Here is a 24,855-nt window from a genome sequence, read left to right on the forward strand (position 1 = left end):
AATGGCTGTCTTCCCTGCTGCCAATCAGGAGAACTTTCTTTGGATCCGTGAGGGAATTGCGGTTTCCTCGTGATCTACGAAGTGCCTCTCTTTTCTTCCCCCCGCCTCCAGGGAGGCTTAACCCCATAGGGTCTCCCAGCAAGCAGTTGCCAGCTGCATTTCTGTCAGAGTTTGCAGCAATCCAACCAACACACAAGTAAATAATTCAGAAGGATTCATTTATAGAAGAAATTTGTTTATATACAATAATATAAAGGATGATGCATGTGTACAATACCCAGAGCCAGAACTCAGAATCCAGAAGTCATCATCACAGAAGCAATATAAACACAGAACCAGAGGCTGTCATACAGATTAGTGAAACTAAGCCACACCCAGGCTCCAAGCTGTCTGGATCACCAAACAGTCCTATGTCTGGTGTTACCATGACTATTCCAATTTATGAACCTTGTACACTGACAATCCTTCCTTCATGACTGCAATAGACATAAAACTGATTGTTGACATGGTATACTTAGACTTCATCAAGGCATTCAACAAAGTAGACCACAACCTACTTCTTGGTAAGCTAAAAAAAAGTGAGATAGATATTGTGGTTGTTCATACCTGTAATGTTGCTAAAGTGGACCTATGTGTAGAAAACAAAAAAGAGGAAAAAAGAAAAGAAAAACAAAAGTATATTTCCTGAGTAAAGCAGCAGAGTATGTTGTTGAATGACTGAATTAGATGTGGATTCTCCAAAAAGGTAAACCTCAATGTTATTTTAAATTAAATTAATTAATTAAATTAATATAATTGTTTAGCTTTTAAGTATTAATAAATATATAATTAATAAAGTGGGGCATGGTTTTATCCCTCTGTTACATTAAAAAACTGAGTGGCAAACTATGGTGGGATTCTAAAATCTGTAACCAAAACTTTCCAGAATGTAAGTTTAGTACCTCTGTTTAGAGTTTCAAAACCACTTTCACCAGTTATGTCACTAGATATAACAGACATAACTTGGTACAGTATGGAAACCACAATTAGCCTTTACTGGAAGTAATAAAACTAGTCTAATAAAAGGAAATAGTATTGAGACTAGGTAGGGAAAATACCACATGCTTTTCATAATCAGTATACTGAATAACAGAGTTGGAAGGAGCCTTGGATGTCTTCTAGTCCAAACCCCTGCTCAAGCAGGGGACCCTATACCATTCTAGAAAAATGGCTACCCAGTCTTTTCTTTAAATCCTCCTGTGATAGAGCACCTACAACTTATGGAGACAAGCTGTTCTATTAATTAATTAATCCATTCTCCCTAACAGAAAAATTCTCCTTCATGCTAAGTTGGATCTCTGTTGCAGTTTGAAGTGATTATTTACACAAGTAAATAATTCAGCACGATTCATTTATAGAAGAAACTTCTTTATATACAATAATATAAAGCATGATGAATCATGCATGTATACAATATCCATGTAGCTCTTGCAACGTGATAGCAAGAACAAGGACATGAAGCAGAAGCACAGAACAATCCAAAGACAGAATACAGAATCAATATTGCAAGGACAAACAAACTCTTACAGACCAGTTAAGCTAAGCCACGCCCAGGCTCCAAGCTGTCTCACATGGCTCACAACAGACCCTGTTTCTTAGTCACCAAACAGCTAACTTGTTATGGCTATCCCAGCTCATAATTTCTTATACACTGACACTCGTCCCTTTATGACTGGAGTAGACATAAAACCGAAAAACAATATTCTTCCCATGGTGCACTTGTCTTCTGAAAAACAGTGAAGCAAGCTAATTAATTTACATTTGATGGCTTCTCTTACATTACAATATTTAATATCTACATGCTTGTTTCTATTTTTTATTCTGTCACCTGTTTCCATTTTAATGCAAGCAGCATTATCTGTTACAACTTCATTTACTTTTACGTTTAAATCCTGTAACTTCTGTACATACCAAGTTACCTCTGAACAAAGTTCAGATAGAGCAATTAATTCTGCCTCTGCAGTAGAAATGGCTACAGTTGTTTGTTTTCTGGACTTACAACCAATTAAAGTCTCTCCAAATAATACCACAATCCCAGAATTGGACTTTCTGGTTTTTACATCATTGGCATAATCACTGTCAACATAACACTTCAACTTCAATTCTTCAGATACCTGTATTTGAAGACCCAAATTCACGGTTCCCTTCAAATACTTGAGAATCCTTTTTACATACATCCAATGCAATTGTGTTGGTGCAGCAGTAAAGCGACTTAAGATGCTTACTGCACAAGCTATGTCTGGTCTGGACTAACGTGACAGATATAACAAGCTCCCTATTCTGACTGATATATCTCTTGATCACAGGTTTCATTTTTGTCCTCACCTAAATAGTTATGAAAATCTGTTCTCATAGGTGTTGGAGCAGAATTACAATCCTTCATGTTGTATCTCCCCAACAGCTGTTCAATTTTCTTCTTTGACTGAGAACATAACCACCTTTCTCAGTTTTTTGTATCTCTATACCAAGATAATTTTGTATTTCACCCAAATTTTTCAATTCTGTAAATTGGGCTTGCTTAGAGAATAAGTCAATAACAGTCCAAATAATTGTATTCCCTCCATTCTCAGGTAATTCTATGATAAAGTCTATCACGATTTCTTCCCACGGCTTTGTTGGTTAGCTCCTTGTTGAAGGAGGCCAGGGGGTTTCCCAGTTCTGTGTTTCATCATGGCACAAATTGAGCAGCTTTTCACATAGTCTTCAACATCAGGTTTCATTTTTGGCCACCAGAACTGTCTCCTGACTAAATGCAGGGTTTTTAAGAACCCAAAGTGGCTCCCCAACTGTGAGTCATGGCTACGCTTCAGTACCATTAGTCTTAGATTATTGGGTATATAAAGTTTTATCCCTTTCCAAGCCAATTCCTCATTCATTGTCAAATTGATTTGATGCTCCACAAACCAGGGATCGATCAAAAGGGCTGCTTTCAATTCAGGCATCTGGGGCTGTGGTTGGCTTGGCCTCAGGTGGTTACTTGGCCTGCAGGTTGGGCTTTTGATATCATACTCTGCACTACTTCCTCTCGGCAACTGCCAAATTGGGGTTTTCTCAAAAGGGCATCCACCAGTATGTTTTTCCCTCCTGGGATATATTTCATGTTAAAGTTGAACCACTTGAAGTATTGAGCCCAGTGGACTTGTTTAGGTGATAGTTCCCGAGGTGTCTTTAGCCTCGAGGTTCCTGTGATCAGTCCACACCTCAAACGGCTCCTTCACCCCTTCCAGGAAATGCCTCCAAGACAGCAAAGCCCATTGCACTGCAAACGTTTCTTTTTCCCAAACCGCCCTCCTACACTCTGTGTCTGTCAACTTTTTGGACACATAAGCGCAAGGCATTAGCTGGTTATGAGAGTCCTTTTGGAGAAGAATGGCTGCGACAGCCACATCACTAGCATCAGCTTGGACTGTGAAAAGTCTGGTCGGGTCCGGATGCTGGAGAATGGGCTCAGCTGCAAATAGGCATTTTAAAGTTTCAAAAGCTTTCTGACAGTGCATTGTCCAAGCGAAGGGTTGACTGGGCTTCAGTTTGGTGGGGGAAGCCCCAGTTTTCAATAACTCTGTCAAAGGGAGGGTGACCTTGGCAAAAGAAGGAATTAATTGTCTATAAAAATTGGCAAAACCCAAAAGGTTTTGAAGTTGCTTAAGTGGTTTTTTTTTGGGGTTGCCAGTCTGGGGCCGGTCTCACTTTTCCAGGGTCCATATCAATTCCCTGGTTGGATACTCAGTAGCCTAGGTAATACAGTGACTCTTTGTGGAATTCGCATTTTGACAGTTTTACACATAAATTGGTAGCTAAAAGTTTTTTCAGCACTCATCTGACCAATTTGACATGTTCTTCGATGGTTTCACTGAATATAAGGTAGACAAGGACCCCTTGGTACAGGTGTGGATGAAACACTTCATTGGTGAGTTGCATAAATACTGCGGGGGTCCCTTGGAGCCCATAAGGCATGACTCGGAATTGGAAACTAACCAAAGGGCAGTTGAAGACAGTTTTCCATTTGTCTCCCTCCTTTATATGGACTTGGTTGTAAGTTTCTCTCAGATCTAGTTTTGACAGGTGATTTAATAAGTCTTTCTTGAGGGGGAGGGGTTATGTCAGCTGGTGCTCCATTCAAAATCCAAGAAAGAAATACTTAGACTCCTTTAATCAGAGAAAAGATATCTTTACTGAAAATCAAGTGGTAGCAACAAAAGAATTCTGAATCTGAGAAAATGGGCGCGTAAATCACATATACAAAGTAATGGCAATGTTCCCACCCCCAACAGTTCAATTGGCTCATCCAATTAAAAGTTGTGTATATCATCCTGTGGGCATCTCCAGGTGGTGATGAGGCTTCTGTCCGTTGAGCTTGACATAGTTTGATAAAGGGTTACAGCTGCGCATAGCATAGGATAGAAACCTAAGCAAGAATGTACCCCCCCCACCTTATACAGTTCTGATTTGTAACACCTCCAGCTCACTTCCCATAACCATTCCCCCCTCCTCCCCCCGTTACTTATGACAGCCAAAAGATGCAAAGCAAAGGGAGAAAATCTTGAAGGCTGACATTCGGCCCTCCTAGAAAAGAGACATTAGTCCAAAAAAAGATAAAAATAGAAGGTAATAGAAAATATACATGTAACAGCAACATACTAATTTTTTAGGGTTTATCAGGATATTTAGTACGAAATGCCTTGATAAGTGGTAGGAGCTCTAACATCCTTCTCATTCACCCACTCAGCCTGGGAAGGAGGAAAATGTTTCCAAGCAACCAAATACTGGAGTCGACCCCTTCGTTTTCGAAAATCCAAAATTTCTTTAACTTCAAAATGTTGTTCACCTTCAATTAGCAATGGTACAGGGGGATCAACCTGAGTTGGTCTCAAGTCTCAAGGTATGTTCAGGTTTTAATAAACTAACGTGGAAAACGGTGGATCCGTCGAAGAGTTTTTGGTAATTTCAGTTGGACTGCCACAGAGTTCACAATTCGTTCAATTGAGAAAGGTCCAACATATTTAGGTCCAAACTTTTTTGACTTTTCTGTGGTCTGCAAATATCTGGTGGATAAAAAGACCTTGTCACCCACTTGATATGGTTTTTGTGGAGTTCTCTTTTTATCTGCAAATTTTTTATGAGCTTGATGAGCATCATCTAATGCCTTACGGGTAACCGGCCAGGTAAGCTGGAGCTGTGTTATCCATTCATCTAATGACTGAATGTTAGGTTTCTCCCGTAGAAGCTCGGGTATGGGTACAAAGTCTTGTCCCGAAGGCACTTTAAATGGAGTAAACCCAATACTACTATGTACTGAATTATTATATGCCACCTCAGTGAATGGCAATAGGTCAGCCCAATTATCTTGCTGATAATTTATATAATATCGAAGATATTGTTCCAATACCAAGTTAGTTCTCTCACAAGCCCCATTGGTTTGTGGGTGGTGGGTGGAGCTTAAGCCCTGGGGAGAGTCCAATAACTTCAGGAACTCCTTCCAAAAGTTTGAGGTAAACTGGACACCCCTGTCTGAGATTATGCATTCAGGAACCCCATGTAACCTGTAGATATGTAAAATAAACAGTTTACCCAATGTTTTTGCAGATGGGATTTTATATATACTTGTTTGGAGAACAAATCAGTTACTACCCAAATAACTGCATTCCCCCGACTTTCAGGTAATTCCACTATAAAATCCATAGAGATTTCTTTCCATGGAGCCATTGGTCTAGCCACATTTTGAGGAGGCCACATTACCAGGAGGCAATTTGGCTGAGGCACAGATAGGACAACTAGCTACATAAATCTCAATGTCCTTTTTCAAGGTAGGCCACCAAAATTGCCTTTTAACCAAGTGTAAGGTTTTCACGAATCCAAAATGACCAGCGGCTTTAGAGTCATGAGCTTGCTGTAATATTTGGTTTCTCAGCTTTGCTGGCACATATAATTTGGCCCCCACCCATGCCAATCCATCTCTAACCGTACAGTTATTTGAGTGAGCAAGGAACCAATCATCAAGTTTTAGAGCATCTCTTAATTGTGCAGTCAAATCATTTGATAAATCAACCTCCTTCTTTTTCTGGGCTCTGGTAACCACTGGAGCTGCCAACTGTTTGGTTGGGACAATCGGCCATACCACTTCTTGGCAAGCACTATTATATTGAGGTAATCTAGGTAAAGCATCCGCCATGAAGTTCTTCCCCACTGGAATGTACTTCAATGAAAAATTAAAGCACTTTAAAGTACTGCGCCCAGCGAACTTGTTTGGGAGACAGCTTCCGAGGCATTTTCAAAGCCTCCAAATTTTTATGATCCGTCCACACCTCAAATGGGTGTTTTGCCCCTTCCAAGAAATGCCTCCAGGTTAACAGAGCCCAGCAAACTGCAAAAGCTCCTTTTTCCCAGATGGCCCATCTTCTTTCAGTTTCAGTTAGTTTATGGGAAGTATATGCATACGGTTGCAGAGTCCCCATCTTGTTTGCTTGTAGTAACACTGCCCCAATTGCTACGTCACTCACATCGGCTTGGATTACAAAAGAAGCATCCATGTCTGGGTGCTTGAGTACTGGTTCAGCAGCAAACAGTCGTTTCAGCTTTTCAAAAGCGGCTTGACATTCCATGGACCACTCCAGTAGGCTTTGGTTTCACCTCCCCTTTGGTTTTTAGGAGATTTATGATAGGCATTTCAATCTTCGCAAAAGCAGGGATAAATTGATGGTAAAAATTAGTGAATCCCAAGAAACTTTGAAGTTGTTTCCTGGTGTGGGGAGGGGCCCATTCCAAAATGCCACAAATCTTCCCCGGATCCATTTCTATGCCATCATGTGAGATGCGATAACATAAATAATCAATTTTTTCCTGGTAGAATTCACACTTGGATAACTTTGCATACAGCTCAGCAGCTCGAAGTTTTTCCAGAACTGACCGCACTAGTTTCACATGTTCATCAGGATCTCCGTATAGATAAGTATATCATCAAGATAAACCAACACCCCTTTGTATAGATGTTCATGCAACACCTGATTGATCATTTACATGAATACAGCAGGGGTCTCCTGTAGGCCAAATGGAAGAATGTTGAATTGGAAACAACCCATTGGGCAGTTAAAAGCAGTTTTCCATTCATCCCCTTCCTTAATTCGAACCTGGTAGCATGCTTCTCTCAAGTCGAGTTTTGTAAAAAATTTCCCTTTGGCCAAGTGGGCTAACATGTCCTTCATCAAGAGGAGGGGGTACAGGTTCTCCACTGAAATAGCATTCAGGTTTCTGTAGTCAACACATAAACAAAGGGAGCCATCTTTCTTTTCATGGAACAATACTGGGGCTGCTACCCGGGGTCTAGCAGGTTGGATGGAACCATGTTCCAAATTCTTATTGTTAAATGATCGCAGCTCTTCTAGCTCTCGCGGTGTCATCGAGTACAGTTTTGGTTTTGGGAGTTTCACCCCAGGTAAAATTTCAATACTACAATCTGTTGAACGATGGGGGGGGGGAGTTTATCCGAGGCCTTTTCACTGAATACTTCCTTTAAGTCCCAATATTCCTCCAGAATTTTCTCCTCCCCCTTCAGGTTCTCGGTGCCAGTGGAGGCCAGTTCAGTGGGATTCTTGAGTTTCAGTTGAGATTGCCCCTCCCCTTCTGGGCGCTGGTCAGTATGGATGTGCAATGACCCTCTCCTCCAATCAACGTGGGGGTTCCATTTCTGGAGCCAGGGCAACCCCAGTATTAGGGGCCGCTTCATCCCAGGAGCCGCAATAAAACACAAAGTCTCTCTATGCTTCCCCATCGTCATTTCTGTTGGTTCCATTATGAAATGTGCAGGGCTGCCCCCAGCTACCGATCCATCCAGTTGGCAAAAGGCTATGGGCGTTTTTAAAGTCTTTAGCCTTAAGCCATTTTCTCCACTACCTCCGAGCTGATTACGCACCTTGTGCACCCAGAGTCTAACAAGGCCAGCATTTCCCCTTTGGCTCCCGATGTGGGTACCCTTAATCTCCCTGGAATGGTCATAGGGCCCTTGTTTGGACTTACCAGTGAGCCGTCTTCCGATTCGGATTCACTCTCTTCAGAAGAGGTTGGAGTTCTCAGCTCCTCTCTTTTCGGAGGGACGATCTCTACAACCTCCTCTGCTTTTAGCGCTGCTTCACGAGGCTTTGCTGGGGTTTTTTCAGGTTTTCTTCCTCCTCCTTGTGCCCCCTTTGGTTCTAGCTTGGCATGGCAATCTGCAGCCTGGTGACCTTCCTTCCCACATCGGAAGCAAGCAGTGGTCTTGGGTTTTGCTGCCATTCCTCCCTTTTGAGGTTTTAAGGCTTCTCGAGGGCTGGTGGGGGAGGACTTGCTCCAACCAACTCACCCCCCCCGGCATCTGTTTCGGGTCAGATCAATTTCCACCTCTGCTGCCAGCACATACCATAGCTGCAGCTCACTGGGGTCTCTTCTGGCAAGACAGCTTTGATATACATCTTCATTTAACCCATCTTTAAAAGCTTCTATCAGGGCTCCCTGGGACCAGCCTCGAATATGACACTCCAGCTCTCTAAATTCCTGGGTGTAGTCGGCCACTGATCTCCGCCCCTGATTTATGGTCTTCATCCTAATTCTGGCCTTACATTCAGCAAGTGGGTCTTCAAACCTGGCCTGCAGGGCAGTCATGAACAGGTCATAATTCATCAGCTGAGGGGGCATTATCATTATGCAGAGTCACCATCCATTCTGCAGCTGTTCCCTCCAGAGCCCTGGTAACACATTTAACTTTGGCTGCTTCTGGGGAAAAATCCCCTCCATATCCCCTCCTCCATATGGCTCCAGACTTGTGCCAGGAAGAATCCTAACTCCTTGGGATCCCCCCCCCATATTTTACTTCCAACGGAGGCACCTTTGGAGTTCTATGTCTTCTGGCAATTACCCCTCCTGCTGGGGGCCCCTGGGCTGCTGCTGCCTGTTGCGCTAGCCTGGGTTGATTTATGGGAGTGGCTGCTCTGATTCTTCTGGCTGGGGCTGCCTCCCGCTCCTCTCCCTCATACCTTTGATCAGTTTGAGGTTCTCCGATAGCTTCATTTAGAAGATGCATGGCTTGAGTTAGTAAAAAATTCTTTCTTTCATTCTCCTGCCATGGCTCCTCTCTTCCACACTGACGGATAGTGGTCACTCCTGGAGGAGGCTTTTCCTCAGGATCCTTCCAACTGACTCCCAGGGACCATTTGGGTTTTACAGATGGCTTTCCCCCAAGATTTAGTTCTGGTAACAAGTCAGCTTCCCCTGCTTCCTCTAGAAGTAGAGAATCTTGTCCTCCAGTTGCTCCCAGGTCTTGGTCGCTGGCTGGATTTGACATTGTGTTCAGACCCCCTCAGAAGAAAATTTATTAATTCGCCAGGTGGGCTGGTAATGTGGAGATTCAGAATAATGTCAGCTGGTGCTCCAATCAAAATCCAAGAAAGAAATACTTAGACTCCTTTAATCAGAGAAAAGATATGTTTTACTGGAAATCAAGTGGTAGCAACAAAAGAATTCTGAATCTGAGAAAATGGGTGTGTAAATCACATATACAAAGTAATAGCAACATTCCCACCCCCAATAGTTCAATTGGCTCATCCAATTAAAAGTTGTGTATATCATCCTGTGGGCATCTCCAGGTAGTGATGAGGCTTCTGTCCGTTGACCTTGACATAGTTTGATAAAGGGTTGCAGCTGCACATAGCATAGGATAGAAACCTAAGCAAGAATGTACACCCCTCCCAGCTTATACAGTTCTGGTTTGTAACACCTCCAGCTCACTTCCCATAACCATTCCCCCCTCCTCCCCCCATTACTTATGACAACCGAAAGATGTAAAGCAAAGGGAGAAAATCTTGAAGGCTGACAGGTTACATGTTTTTTATGCATGCGGCATTTATGCCCCTAAAATCAACACATAATCTCAAGGTACCATCTTTCTTTTCTTTGAATAGCACTGGGGAAGCCAACCTAGATTTGGCAGGTTCAATGAAACCTCTGTCCAAATTGTTATCGATGTATTTTCTTAATTCAGTCATTTCAGTTGCTGTCATGGAATACATTTTTGGTTTTGGCAGTTTTGCCCCTGGTTCTAACTCTATGGCACAATCAGTGGCTTGATGGGGAGGTAAAACATTGGATTCCTCTTCACTGAACTCCTCAGCCAACTCTCTGTATTGTTTGAGGACTTGCGGGGCACCTGGAGGAGAGTCTGAGGCGGTGGCTGCTGCTTCAGGTTGGGGATCCCTATTGGGTCGTAGTTTCTTCATGGGAGAAGGGGGGCAGTGGGCCAACCCCAATTATGATTTTTCGGTATCTGTCCTCCCACTTGATGTTAGGGGCCCATTTATCTAGCTAAGCAAGCCCAATATGACAGATTCTGACATATTTGGAGCCACTACAAAGCGTATGAGTTCATGATGTCTGCCCATCTCTGATTAACTCTGTCATTTGCGTGGCCGGGATTCCCCAATTAAAGTCCCATCTACTTGTTCAAACCTGATTGGGTATTTTTTGTTTTTATTCCTAATTGTTCAACAATGGGGAGACCAATAAGGCATCTAGAACACCTGGTATCTAGTATGGCTTCTATCTCCCCTGCCTCCCCTGTGTCAGGCACCACTAACTTCACTTTGACTGTAAAAGATGTGATGGCAGCTGTAAAAGGTGTGATGGCAGCTGTAAAAGGTGTGATGGCATAGGGTCGTCTTCATCATCGGCTTCTCTTGGGAGAATTTCTTGGGTTGGTTCATTGCTCCCTTCTGTGTGGAGGGGACCTTCTACAGTGTATCTAGCAAACCAGCTAGTGTCTGGAGACTTCTGCTGATTTTTTTCGACCCCTGGTGGCTGTATTAGGCCTTGGTTGTGGAGCCTCTGGAAGGAGCCAAACAGCAGGAGCCAAACAGTCGGCTGCTCTATGGCCTTCCTGGCCACAACAATCACACTTTATTATTCTTGTGGGTTGGGTAGGAGCAGCTTCAGCAGGTCTGGTAAGAGACTGCCTGGCCACAGCTCTCCTAGGAGGGCCTTCAGGTAAGGTTTTTTTTCTGTGGAATAATCTCCTTGTCTAGTCTGAGGAACTTTGCATACCAATCCTGCAGAGTCTTGAGTATTCCTCTAATGTTACAGGCCTTTTTTTTACTTATGGGTAAATAGTGTTCTTGAAATAGTGCAACAGAATTCTTTCAGGCCTGTCCATGAGGTGACTTGCAACCCTTCTAAAGTCCCATACAAAGTCTTGTAAGGATCTCTTGCCTTGTTTCATTTTCATTAATTTGACCTCCTTTTCTCCCACTCTGTCAGGATTCTCGAATCAAAACCTTAGATCAATGAAAGCATTGACATCCTGTAGTTCTGGGACTTGTTCATAGTGCAATTGAGCCACCCAATCAGAAGCATCCCCCTCATTCATCCCATCTGTTATTGCAGTGACCAGATCGCGATCTGTGGCATATTGGGCTCCAAACTGATTTATGTGGGACCAGATTCGAGTGAGGAAATAAGCAAAAGGTTCACGTCATCCATCAAAAGTTGTTTAAAAGCCTGGTCTGTTCTAAGGCGGGAGGTGGGATCACCATAGCAACTGCAGGTTGAGCTGGAATGAATGGAGCCTGATGAGGAATGTATGAACTTTGAAGGGGTACTCCAAGTCCTGGATGAGTTGGAGCTCTCTGGAAGAAGGGCCTCTGCAGGGTTGCTCTGAGGGGGGGCTGATTAGGGCCCTGCCATGAAGAGGCCATTTGTTGCCTCCTTCCCTGTGATGGGAAGAGGGTGGTGGTGGCTGCTGTCTGCTGCCTATGCAGATCTCTTTGCTGAGAAAGAATCACTGATTTTCTTTGGGGCCAGGGTGTTCCCTGACCAGATGGTGCAGCAGGTGTGAGCATCCACTGGCATTGGACCCACCCTTGACCAGGATAAAATCCCCACCCTGAAGGAATACTCTCTGTGGGGGGTAATCTCCTTTCTGGTTGTGGAGGGGAAGGGCTTGGGGTTTGTAACATACCTGTTTAGGTAATTCCCCGTTAGGAGAATGAGTGCATACAGGGAGACGTATAGAGACTAGTATTGGAATAATACACACAGAGCACACAGATACACTGTACAGTAAATATAGGTTTTTAGTTCCAGAAAGGTTTAAGCAAAGTCCAAAATAAGCAGTCCAAAAATCATTCACAGGTAAATCAGTCAGTTTTTCAATCCAGGGATAATCGAAATGTCAAATTCCAGTGTCAAAAACAGTTCAGTATCAGACTTACATCAAATCCAGTAATATCAGTCAATTAGGAAAAATGGAGGAACGGCAATATTTTCCAACAGAAGGAAACAGAGATACACTTACACTCTCTTCTGAGACTCAGACTAAACAATCCAGGTTTCTGGCTCCATCTTATGGCCATTTGAGAAACCACACCTAATTACAGTTTTGCATTTTCTTAAAGATATAGTTTCAAAATGTTTATCCTGGTTTATATATTTCTAACCCAAATACCTGTTAGGTGACTTATATTCCTAACAATACCCAATGCAGGCTGCATCTGCCATCTCTCCCTTGAAACTTGAGCTTGCCAGGCTAGGCTGCTTCACTGGCCATCTCCACCCAATGCCAGAGTGAATTCCCCTTCCCTTCTCAAACTGCAGAAGGTAAAAGTGGGCTGCGTTATGATCCAGCTCATCTGGAGAGGTTGTGGCTGTGAGACATAACTTTCCCCCTTAAGCTGCTGGAGCTGTTCTGGGATTCCTGCCAATGACTGGCTTCGGGAGGGAGGCCACTGGTTGCAGTCTTGGGAGGTATCTGATCCCAATGCCCCCCTGCTTCTCCACTCTGTCTCTCGAGCAGTCTGTAGAGGGCTTGGGAAAGAAAGTCATTCAGGCATCTTTTCCCACTCTTAGATCCAGCCCCATTTAGCAGCTCCTCCATGATCTTTGGCTGGGCTCCTAAATTCCATCTCTCTTCTGCAGCTTCTAATGTCTGCATCACCTCTTCAGAAGGGGGGCTGGGGGCATCAATTAGTCTTTTGGTGTCCAACCCCCAAAGCCCCTTCAGTCTCTTCTTCCATCTTAGCTGAGTATTCGCACTGCTCCATTTCTGGAATCAGTTCTGGGGCTCAGCATCCCTGATAGCTCCCCTTTTAGGGTGCTGGAATTTGTTATAGTTTCAAGATAATGTCAGCATTCCAGCAAACCTCCATTCCAATCAGTAACTCCAAGAAAAACATAATCTCAAAAGTACCTTTATTAGAATAGTAAATGGCACATCTTCGGAATCTCAAAACTAAAGGTTTCCTGGAGTTTCCACAATGTCCCAAACTACGATCCACCCCCTTTCCTCCCATCATCACATCATATGGACCAATCACAATCTGTCCCAGTGTAAGATCCTTTTTATCTGCTGTGCCACACTTAATAACCTTGAACTAAGAAAAGAATTTTATTTTGTCTACTTAGAACTACTCAGTTGAAATCACCCCCCCTCCCACTTTCTCAGGCTATGTGGCAGTGTGGGATATGGCTTCCAAAGCTGTTTCTTTTATTTTTCTTATATGTACCTGTTGTGACTCCAGAGTTGGAATCTGTTCCGTTGGCAGATGTGAGCTCAAGCGAAGAGGAAATGGCAGTGAATTATGAGCCGGCACTGCTGAGCGATTTGGATTGTAGTCAGGATGAGGAAATGGATTTAACTAGGAGAGATGAACCTGATTTAATAGAGATGTCAGGACCTTCGACCTCCTCTGATTCTTCTCCTCTGTCTGAGCAACAGCCAGGAATAGCTAACCAGGAATACATGCAAGAGTTTTCCAGTGAGGAGGAGAATTTAGAAAGATCCTGGTTAGATGTGAGAAACAGACGGAGGATGAGGCATCAATCTCAATTAGGGAGGAGGCGTCAAGGCAGTGACTAATTAAGGAGATTAACACGCCCCCATAGAGGATAAAAGGAAACAGCTTGGTTGGCAAGCTTTGCCAGAAGCAAAGTGATTTATGGGAGTGAACACACGAAGAGAACTCTTTGAGGCTTTGGGATTTATAGCCACGTCAGGTTTGCCAGACAGAGTTTGGATTTATTGCTGAGGACTGAAAATACTTCAGCAGTCCTCTTGTGAGAGTTTGCTTTTTGGTTTGTGATATTTCTGGAACTGCTTGTTTCGTTTTGCTCACCTGCTTTTAAAGGGGAGACATAACATGTACCCATTCATGTGTTCATAACTATGTATGCCTATTTTCTTGTAAGCGATTGACAAATCAAATAAATCAAATCAAATAAGTAGCTTGTCCATCTGTTGTCTCTCTTCTTTGCAAACAGTATTTTTTCAAATGATCCTTATCATCACATATGAAACACCACTGCCCTTTTTCTTTTCTCTCAGAAAATCTTTGCTGGGTTGTAATCTTGTCTCTTCTACTCTGGTGTCCACAGAAATCCTGTCTGTTTTGGAATGTTCAGACATCTTGTCTGTTGTTTTTCCCCCCCCGCTCCTTGGGCCTCCACCTCAGAAATTTTTCCTCATGGCTTTTTCTAAAATGGTGTTTGTTTTCTTCAGAAAGCAAACAGTCCTTTAGAGCTTCTATTCGTAAGTCTTGTTCTGGTTTGCACTCAAAAACTGCTGAAACAATGTTGCACATTTCATCAAGACTGTTTAACACCAACAGCACCCTCTGAGATTCAGGAATGTTCATTACACACTGTTCCAACTCAATAAATAAAGTTTGCATGCTCAACACTTGCTTGTGGCTGCAGCCTGGCTCTCTATAATTGTATTTATAATTGCACAATATTACATGCTGATGCATTCAGATGCACACTTCTCAATTTCAGCCAAACCTCATTTGCAGCCTTTAAAGCTACATTCAAAAATTGAATGTAGCTACATTCAAAAATTGTTCATCTTCTAAACTTAAGATGATGTAGGCCAGTGCCTTATTATTCTTCCTTTGATCTGCTGCTGCTAATGGTACCTGGTGTGGATTAATAAAGAGCTCCTAAGCTTCCAGGAAGCATTCCATTTTTGCAGCCCAAATAATATAATTCTTCTGTCTCAATCAAGGCAGAGAGCTCTCCATCCTGCAAGCTTCCTTAGCCTTGTTCTCTTTTTTTAAACTTAGGCTGTCCTTCAACTTAATTACAGTTCAGTCTTACTGTGTTCTTGGTGTGTTCTGGTCCCATACTCTGTCAGAGTTTGCAGCAATCCAACCAGCACACAAATAAATAATTCAGCAGGATTCATTTATAGAAAAAACTTGTTTATATACAATAATATAAAATATGATGCATGTACACAATACCCAGAGCCAGAACTCAGAATCCAGAAGTCACAGAAGCAATATGTTGAGGTAATTCCCCGTTAGGAGAATGAGCGCATACAGGGAGACGTATTTCAGAGAAGTGGTTGAATAATACACACAGAGCACACAGATACACTGTACAGTAAATGTGGGTTTTTACTTCCAATAAAAGTTTTAAGCAAAGTTCAAAATAAGCAGTCCAAAGTCATTCACAGGTAAGATCAGTCAGTTTTTAGTCCAGGAGAATCCAATAACAAACTCCAGTGTCAAAAACAGTTCAGTAACAGACTTACATCAAATCCAGAAATATCAGTCAATTAGAAGGAACGGCAATATTCTCCAACAGAAGAAAAAACAGACTCACCGAGACACTCTCTTCTGAGACTAAGACTAAGACTAAACAACCCAGATTTCTGGCTCCATCTTATGGCTGTTTGAGAAACCACACCCAATTACACTTTTGCATTTTCTTAAAGATACAGTTTTAAAATGTCTATCCTGGTTTATATATTTCCAACCCAAATACCTGTTAGGTGATTTACATTCCTAACATTCTCCCCTTTTGGGTAGGACAATATATACAACCTTACATTCTAAGGGCATAATCTTCACAGCAAGCCTTATGCGTTATAGAGCCTTGGCACCTCCTAAACTTGGTTTCCAATTATGTCAGCAAAAACAACCTCTAAAGGTTCTTTGGTCTTAAGCCCATTAAGTCAGTTTGCTGGAGTAACCTTGCTTTTCTCCTGGCTACAAGCATTACAGTTTAAATACTTGCTACAGGGTTTCAATTTTACTCCCTCTGACAATTCAACAGTTTGTTTGAGCATTTCGAAATTAATGTGCCCTAGATGTCTATGCAGTAAATGTATACATTCATCATGTGGCTTAACATTGTTATAAACTGAGTTAGCCATCTGCAACTGGTCATCATGTATCACATATAAATCTGTTGTGATTGGAAGGATCGGGACCTGTTAGGAGTTTTGAATCTGATGACTGTTAAATCGTGGATTGACGTCAGAACCAGGAAACGTTAATCTGAAGGGCAAGCCAGTTAATTAGCACGTTGCCTTAATGGGTATAAAGGACACAGCTGAGCTGGTGCCTTTCACCAGAAACAAAATGTCTATTTTGAATGAGGACGTTACTGCAAAGAGATCTCTGTTTGTTTGAATTTTGAATGGGAGTCCTAACAGTTTTTGCCAGCCGTTATCTTGTTATTTTCCTTCAGTTTGATTTGTTTGTGAAACGGCTGCTTTGAGTTTGTTCGTTTGAATTTCCAAGAGGAGACATAACATTATTGTTTCTGGCCTGAACAAACCATCTTTCAAGCAAGATGGATTTAAATCAACTGCAGCGTTTGGTAGATGTGCAGCAACAGCAAATAAATCAGCTCCTGCAAAGCAATGTGACGCTTCAGAATCAGGTAACACAATTGCTGAATTATGTTTCCAGCTTACCAAGCCCTGCTGCTGTTCCCCCTGCCCCTCCTGTGAGGAAAAGCCCAGTATCCATGCCGGAGAAATTTTCTGGGCAAACGGACATGTTTCCGGCATTTCTGGGGCAGTGTCAATTATTTATGTCCTTGAGGCCTGAAAACTTTCCAAATGATCGGGCCAAGACAGGATTCATTCTTAGCCTCTTATCTGGGCAGGCTGCTAATTGGGCTACTCCTTTGTTAGTTCAAGATAGCCCGTTGTTGAATGATTTCAGGGTTTTCTTCAGCAAATGAAAGTGATGTTTGAGAACCCAATTAAGATACAAACTGTGGACAGGCGTTTGTGGGATATAAATCAGGGAAACGTTCCTCCAAGATTACGTTGCAGAATTTCGTTTGCTGTGTTTGGACTCCAATTGGAATGAACCGGCTCATATGGCTGCATTCCAGGAAGGTTTGTCTGATGCCATCAAAGATGAGCTGGTCCATGCAGAGAGGGCTTTAACTTTGGATGCATTGATAGTTCAGTGCTTACAATTGAAGCTCGTTTACAGCAACGTGGGACGCAAACGGCTCGGTATGGAATCATCTTCGTTTTCGTGCACATCCCACGCCACCGAGAGTTTTCCAACCCACGGTTAATGTTGAAGAGCCGATGGAGTTAGGCGCACTCCGCCCTCACTTAACGGCACGAACGTTCGAGAAGGTTCCAGGAAGGCTTGTGCCTTTATTGCGGGGGTCTGGGACATTTTGTTAATTCCTGCAATCGGAGAGGGAACCGCAGACCCGTACCTGAAACCACTCTTGGCTCGTCAGGAAAAAAGGTAGACCTGACCTCAAGGAAACCCTAGGTCGGACACATTTCACATCCCCACCTCAAATTGCTGAAGTAAAACCTGGCCCTCCTCGGCATTTACTTTTGGACACTCGAATTTTTCTACAGTCACAGAAGGAGGGAATTTCTGCTGTTGCGTTGGTGGACTCAGGGGCTACAACCAGCTTTATGGACTGAGCTTTTGCTACGCACTATGGGATCCCATTGGTTGCTGTACATCCACCCATTAAGGTGGAAACCGTGGATGGGCGTGTGCTCAAGTCTGGGCCCATTCGTTTCGCCACCCAGCCAGTGTGTATGATCATTGGGGATCATGAGGAGGCGATAAGTTTTTATATCACCTCGAACCTTCATCTCCCTTTGGTGCTCGGAATGTCCTGGTTGCGTTTGCACAATCCGTTGGTGGCTTGGTCGCAGAACGGTATTTCTTTTCCAAATCTCCAATGTGTAGACCACCTGAGACAATTGGAACGAGCGACGCCTCCATTGGCTGTGGGAGACAGAGTGGGGTTGTCAACGAAACATCGTCAAGTTAATCATCAGACTCGGGGGAAGGGCCCTGCGGTGGGGGATAGTGTTGTGATTGGAAGGATCGGGACCTGTTAGGAGTTTTGAATCTGATGACTGTTAAATCGTGGATTGACGTCAGAACCAGGAAACGTTAATCTGAAGGGCAAGCCAGTTAATTAGCACGTTGCCTTAATGGGTATAAAAGGACACAGCTGAGCTGGTGCCTTTTGCCAGAAACAAAATGTCTATTTTGAATGAGGACGTTACTGCAAAGAGATCTCTGTTTGTTTGAATTTTGAATGGGAGTCCTAACAGTTTTTGCCAGCCGTTATCTTGTTATTTTCCTTCAGTTTGATTTGTTTGTGAAACGGCTGCTTTGAGTTTGTTCGTTTGAATTTCCAAGAGGAGACATAACATAAATCATTTTCTAATGTAGCAGTAACACTTTTACCCTCTTTCTCTATTATACAGTTATCTCCCTTAAAGGTTACTACATTACCAAGATTAACTAAATACCTTACTGATAATAAATTAAATTTCAGTTTAGGTACATATAACATAGTTAAATGTTTGCTTATACAAGAAAAATATGTAGTACCTTCACCTGATGGTTTAATCTTCCATCCATTTGTCAGTGATACATGTTGTTTACTCATGGACATCTTTACAAACCTTTTTCTATCTTTAGTAATGCACTGCGATGCTCCACTATCAACAACCCACAAATCATGGTTTATAGTTGAATTGCTAGACATAGCTAAACTAACATTCTTCTTAGCCTTCTGGTGATTACCAGTATTCTGTTGTTTTCCCTTCTTACAGAATTTTGCTATATGTCCCCTAGCCCCATAAGAAAAACATTTCTAAACAGTATAGGCAGTTGAAGACAAATCCTCTTCTTGTGGTTGTTCCTTCCTCAGTTGGTCCCTATCCAGCCGTCTTCTTGCTTCTTCTAACAATCTTCCAGTTATGTCAGTCAATGTCAGTTTATCTCTGGGCAGGACTTCCAGTGAAGATACATAATCATCATAACTTTCATCCAATGAGGAAAGAATGATGTAAACTTGATGCAGTTCTGAAAATATCAGTTCCTTTTCATGTAGCTCTTGAAAAGTTCTTTTCATGAAGTTTAAATGAGCTAACATATCTCCACCTTTCAGAAGACATGCTCTAAACAGTTTATGTGTAAGATGTATGTGTGCACCTACACTGTCACGAACATAAATCCTCTTCAAATTCTCCCAACACTTAGCAGAAGACTCTTCTCCATGAATATAGACTAGCTGCTGGTCACTCAGTGTTAGTCCAATTATACAAAGAGCTTGTTCATTGTTCTGTCAGCAAGCTTCTTGGTATCATCCTCATTAGCTGGATCCCAAGCATTTACATCCAATGGGTCTTGAACTACATTCCATAAACCTTCTCTATGCAGAAATAGACTCCACTTCATAGACCAGGAAACATAGTTTGTTCCATCCAACTGGGTTATCAGTGATAGACATGTTGAAGTGACTTGTGCCATCTTTACCAGGATAGTAACCCACAATTAAACATTAAACAGCTGTCTGTATACAGTACTGTGCATTCACACCAACTCTCAGTTATCTGAGCCTGGTATGGCCTGGGCCCATAACCAGTGTTGAGGTAATTCCCCGTTAGGAGAATGAGCACATACAGGGAGACGTATTTCAGAGAAGTGGTTGAATAATACACACAGAGCACACAGATACACTGTACAGTAAATGTGGGTTTTTACTTCCAATAAAAGTTTTAAGCAAAGTTCAAAATAAGCAGTCCAAAGTCATTCACAGGTAAGATCAGTCAGTTTTTAGTCCAGGGATAACAAACTCCAGTGTCAAAAACAGTTCAGTAACAGACTTACATCAAATCCAGGAATATCAGTCAATTAGAAGGAACGGCAATATTCTCCAACAGAAGGAAAAACAGACTCACTGAGACACACTCTCTTCTAAGACTAAGACTAAGATGAAACAACCCAGATTTCTGGCTCCATCTTATGGCCGTTTGAGAAACTACGCCCAATTACACTTCCATTTTCTTAAAGATACAGTTTTAAAATGTCTATCCTGGTTTATATATTTCCAACCCAAATACCTGTTAGGTGACTTACATTCCTAACACAATATAAACACAAAAGCAAGATATTATAGAGGCACTCATATATATACAGATCAGTGAACCTAAGCCATGCTCAGGCTCTGAGTCATCTGGGTCACCAAACAGTCCCTATTGGCTGACCTGTTACTATGTCTATTCCAATTTATGAACCTTATACAATGACAATTTCACAGAGCCCAACAGAGCTCCTCTATTTTCCAGGGATCAGGGTTCCTCAGTTCTGGGGTGTTGACATTGTGGAGCATCACCATCCATCTGGCTGCTGCGATAAGGGGTCAGGTCCCTGGTATAGCTGCTGGTTCTTCGACTTGTCCCACTGCCCGACCATTCTCAGCTGGATCTGGGGTGGCGGCTCAAGGCCCCTCAATTCCTGGTTCCCTCACCCCCCCTACATTGGTGTCCTGATGCACCTCTCACATTGAGATCCTCCATGGCTTCCCTCACACACGATGATCTCTGATAGGGCCTCCAGCTCCAATTTCCACCCAGATTTATGATTACCCTGGGTGAGGGTTATTCCCTTGGTTCTTCTGTCCCAGCTGTCTCTCTTTCCTACACCTGGAGACCACCGGGGCTTTGCGGAGGCTTCACAGGTAGCTTCGCTATCCTCGACGGGGTGCACCAAGTCAGTATCTGACTGGGTAACTGTCAGCATTTCTCCCCAGCATTCGGCTTCCCCTTGCTCTTTGCTGTATTCAGACATTTTTCGTCTTTGCAGGGTCCCCTCGGTAGAGCAAAGGTTCTTTTCAGAAAAAAAGAAATCCTCTCCGGGCTGACCTCTATTGCAGACGCTGCTTTATGTCAGGCTACAGAACTTTTCCCATTCACTTAACAAGAATGAACTTTTGAAAACCAGACGTATCAAAAGGAATCCTTTATTGAGATGAGACAATTCATGTAGGGATTTAAAGCAGCATCTAATGTCTCTCAGGCATGCAGAAATAGATAAGGGAGTTTAAAACCCCTCCCCTATCTTGATGTGTATTTAGTAAAACAAAGAGCCAACATGTTAATTCCCCCACCCGCTTTTTAGAACGATCTTTTTCAGAGTTTCCCAGGGCATACCTAATTCCCCCACCCCCTTTTTAGAACAATATTATTCAGGATTTTTCAGGACACATCTCACTGTGGAATTTTTATGGTCTCTTCCAGAGGTGATAGGTTCAGGCCATCTGGGTTTTGTCCCTCCATTGTATCATGTGTAGGTTGTACAAGTTCAATATAAGATTAAATATATTCAGGTTATAGCTGGCTTTATAGGCAAAAGGGAGTTCTTTGTCAGTGTTCCCCCTTTTCTTCTTCCATTGAAGAAATGACAGATACATGGATCTGACACTGTAATTGGTTGCTATAAGAGTAAAGGGGGAATTTCCTTGTTTTTCACATTTTCGCCCTGTGTGTTGTGTGTGCTCTCTGTGATTTACCTGATGATGTTCCTCATGTGTTGATTTACTTGACTATGCTTCTGTTTGTCTTTCTTATTTACTGTAAATATATTTATTTATATAAAACTGCTGGTTCTTGTCAGTGTCTCTGAAGCCATTTGGACACCAGCTGCAAAATTTCCTGACAAATGATCTGACAGAAGATAAATTCTTTTTTGCTGGAGGTATTTAAGTGGAGGATAGATAGCCATATGTTGGTGTGGGAAGAAATATCCATCTAGTTCAATTCCAAGCTGGGTGAAAGACACTGGAAACATGGAGGCTGATTGGAAAGATGGTTTATTGATGTAGCAGAACCACATGAGTTTGTGGTTCTGAGCAGCTGACAAAATGGAGTTGAGAGTAGGTGACTTTTATACGTTCTTTGGACTTTGGACTTTGCACTTGAACTTCCTGTTCCTATGCAAGAACATGTATTCTACTGTGTTGTGACTCGGAGGTTTGAGCCTGCTCTGTTAGAAGACACAGACTTGAGCCATGAGGAAGAGGAGGATTTGGCTCTGAGGTTTGAGCCTGCTTTGCTGGAGGATTTGGAATTGCCTTCCTCCGCAGGACCTTCTTCCCTGGTTGTGCCTCAGGTGACAGCAGATAATCAGGAGAGCATAGCGGAGCCTCTGGCTGAGGATCAAACTGAGGAATGTTGGTTTGATGCGAGGCAAAGACGCAGGCATAGGCATGAGATGCAACACAGAGGGAAAGGACAAATCAGGGACTGAGATGAGAGACTGACACGCCCCTCAGGGAATAAAAGGGGGCATGTTAGCTCTGGATTCTCGTTCGGGACAATTTGTTAATTTGGGATAGAAGCTTTGACAAATTCTGTGTGTGGCGTTTGCCTGTGATTTATGTTCTTGTTTTATTATCGGACTTGGCAGGCAGCTCATGGGAGACTGCCAAGGATTTCTCCAGCCAAAGGAATTTAACCCCATCGTTACTGGTCTTGTCTGCTTGTTTATATTCCTTTGGAAACTTGGACTCTCACCTCGTGGGCACAGGTGAGACATAACACTATTGGCTGTTGTCAGATTCCTATGGGGTTATGTAGGGGTTATAGCTGGCTTTATAGGCAAAAGAGGAAATGCCAATCCTAAGTATTTGTCTGAGCTAAGTTTGGTTGAAGTTTGGACTGCTCTGGGTATGCGTGTGTAATGAAGGGGCTTGTGTTCTGAAAGGATGTTGGGCAATTCCTATTGTGGCTTAATGGCTTTGCCCTGTGTTGGAACTTGAGTGAGGGCTAATCCTACCATTCTGCCTTTGTTCAGACTTTGCTGCAGGGAGTTTCAAAATATCCTGTCTTGAATGGATTTCTGCAATATTTGCTTTGCCTATGAATAGAACTATCTAGATATTTGTCTTCCTTTTTCAATAAGCTCTTTATCTCTTAAATGCTGGCATCTACTGTGGGCTATTAAGGAAAGTGGGGGTTGCTTTCTGCCTCTAAAAAACTTGTTCCATTTCTCCCTTTGGGGAAATATAATATTCTGCCTTTTTCAAAATATTCCCCAAAATATTTCATTCTTCTAGGAGGGGGTAGGTGCTGACTTTCTACACTGAGGATACTATAGTTGTGGATCCTTAGCTCTTATATTCTGCAGAACTTTAATGGACAGTGAAGTAACTGCCTTCTATGACTTCTTTTGAGGACTGGTGGGTGGTTTTTTTCTGCCAGCAAGGGCAGAGTGAGGGAAAATGAAACTGGTGGATTCTTCAATTTCTATATTACCATCCTGCATTATGTCTCTAGGAATGGCACTCCTCACCAGCCTTGTTCTGGAAGCACAGTAAAGCTCAGTGGGGGTGATGGAAAGTGCAATTGTGTTGACATTCTTTTCTGCCAACTCAGAGACAGGGAGGATGTGCATTTATGCAGCCATGAGGAAGCTCCCCTTTTCCTCTACTTTATTATCCTAATCAGAAGACTGACATCCTTAGGCTTTCTCTTTGAGTTTCTACTTAGGATGGGAAGGATAGAGAAAGAACCCACTTGACTGTTAGGACAAGAAAGTCAGAAGTATTGGCTTTCTGTTAGAGCATGTAACATCTGTAATAAACTTTACTTGTCAGTTTGGGTTTTAGTAGGTCCTATTGAGATGTGAATGTTGAATAAAATGAAGAATTGAGGGATTCTAACCAGGGTTGCCTCACATTTTTAGCCACACAGTACTGTTTTGGCCACAGACTTTCTACATTAAAGTTAATAGTCCTCCTCTGTATTTCCTCCTTTTATAGATTAGAGCTGTTGTAAACTGTTTTGCTGCTTGAATGTCATTTGGGGGGGGGGGGGGCACTTCTGAATACATGTAGAAAAGACATGCAAGAATGGAATGGGCCAGAAAGCATCCTTTTAAAATAGAATTGATGGCAAAATGTGATAGAGAAACATGAAAAAAACTACATTTAATGACCGTTACTCTGTGAATATTGGATGGATGGATGGATGGATAGATGATGTGTCATCAAGTCAGTACCAATGACAACCAAATTCACTAATCATGTACGACAAAAAGGGACTATAGAAAAAATTGGGCTTCCAGTTTATTCATCATCAGAGTGGAATCCGCAATTGTGCGCAGTTTCGCTCCGAGCTCACTTGCTGGAGGGGTGGTGAAGAAAGGGGGAATCATAAACTGGAAAAATGAGAAAATACCATCACAGGAGGAAATTATTAAGAAAATATTGGAATGTGCTGAAATGAGCAGATTGACATTTGAAATTAGAGAACAGGATGATAAACAATTTTATAAAGTTTGGGATCTATTCTATCAATGGTTAGACAACAAAGTATAGTAATGAAATATGTAGACTTTTAGAAAATACTAAATATATAAAGATGTATTCTTTTCTTATTATATCTACAAAAAGTTTTTAGGATAGATTTGGGATGATAATATGAATTGTCACAAAACAAATTAAGTAAAATATGATCATTTTCCAAAGCATGAATGAATAAATGTATAGGCAAATGATTGATTAATAATGATACCAATGTATTTAATATTGGATTGAAAATATGAGATCATATACAATCTAATTGTAATTGAAGACTATGAAATGGAAGCACAAAAAAATTTGTAAACCAACTGGCACACTGTATGTACATATATGAAAGATGGCCTGATGTTTTTATGTTTTGTTTGTTTATGTTTGTTTTAAAAACCAATAAAAATTTTATAAAAAAGATTAAAAAAAACTATA

General features: G+C 42.2%; 1 protein-coding gene across 2 annotated transcripts in view; it reads left to right on the forward strand.

The window, feature by feature from the left end:
• The first annotated feature begins 422 nt into the window (after positions 1-422).
• AICDA (activation induced cytidine deaminase) overlaps positions 423-24,855 on the forward strand; it is a 58,865-nt gene continuing 34,432 nt past the window's right edge. The window contains exon 1 of one of the 2 annotated variants that reach the window (XM_087926057.1): positions 423-563. Coding sequence is in view for 1 of the 2 variants with exons in the window: in XM_026713248.2 (XP_026569033.2) it covers positions 714-745 (32 nt within the window). In the remaining variant the exon portion in view is untranslated. Of the gene's footprint in view, positions 746-24,855 lie in introns of both variants that reach the window. The other variant, XM_026713248.2, reaches the window with a different exon arrangement.

Source organism: Pseudonaja textilis, chromosome 2 (genome assembly GCF_049901715.1).
Source record: "Pseudonaja textilis isolate UNSWEBS1 chromosome 2, rPseTex1.2, whole genome shotgun sequence".
NCBI lineage: Eukaryota > Metazoa > Chordata > Lepidosauria > Squamata > Elapidae > Pseudonaja > Pseudonaja textilis.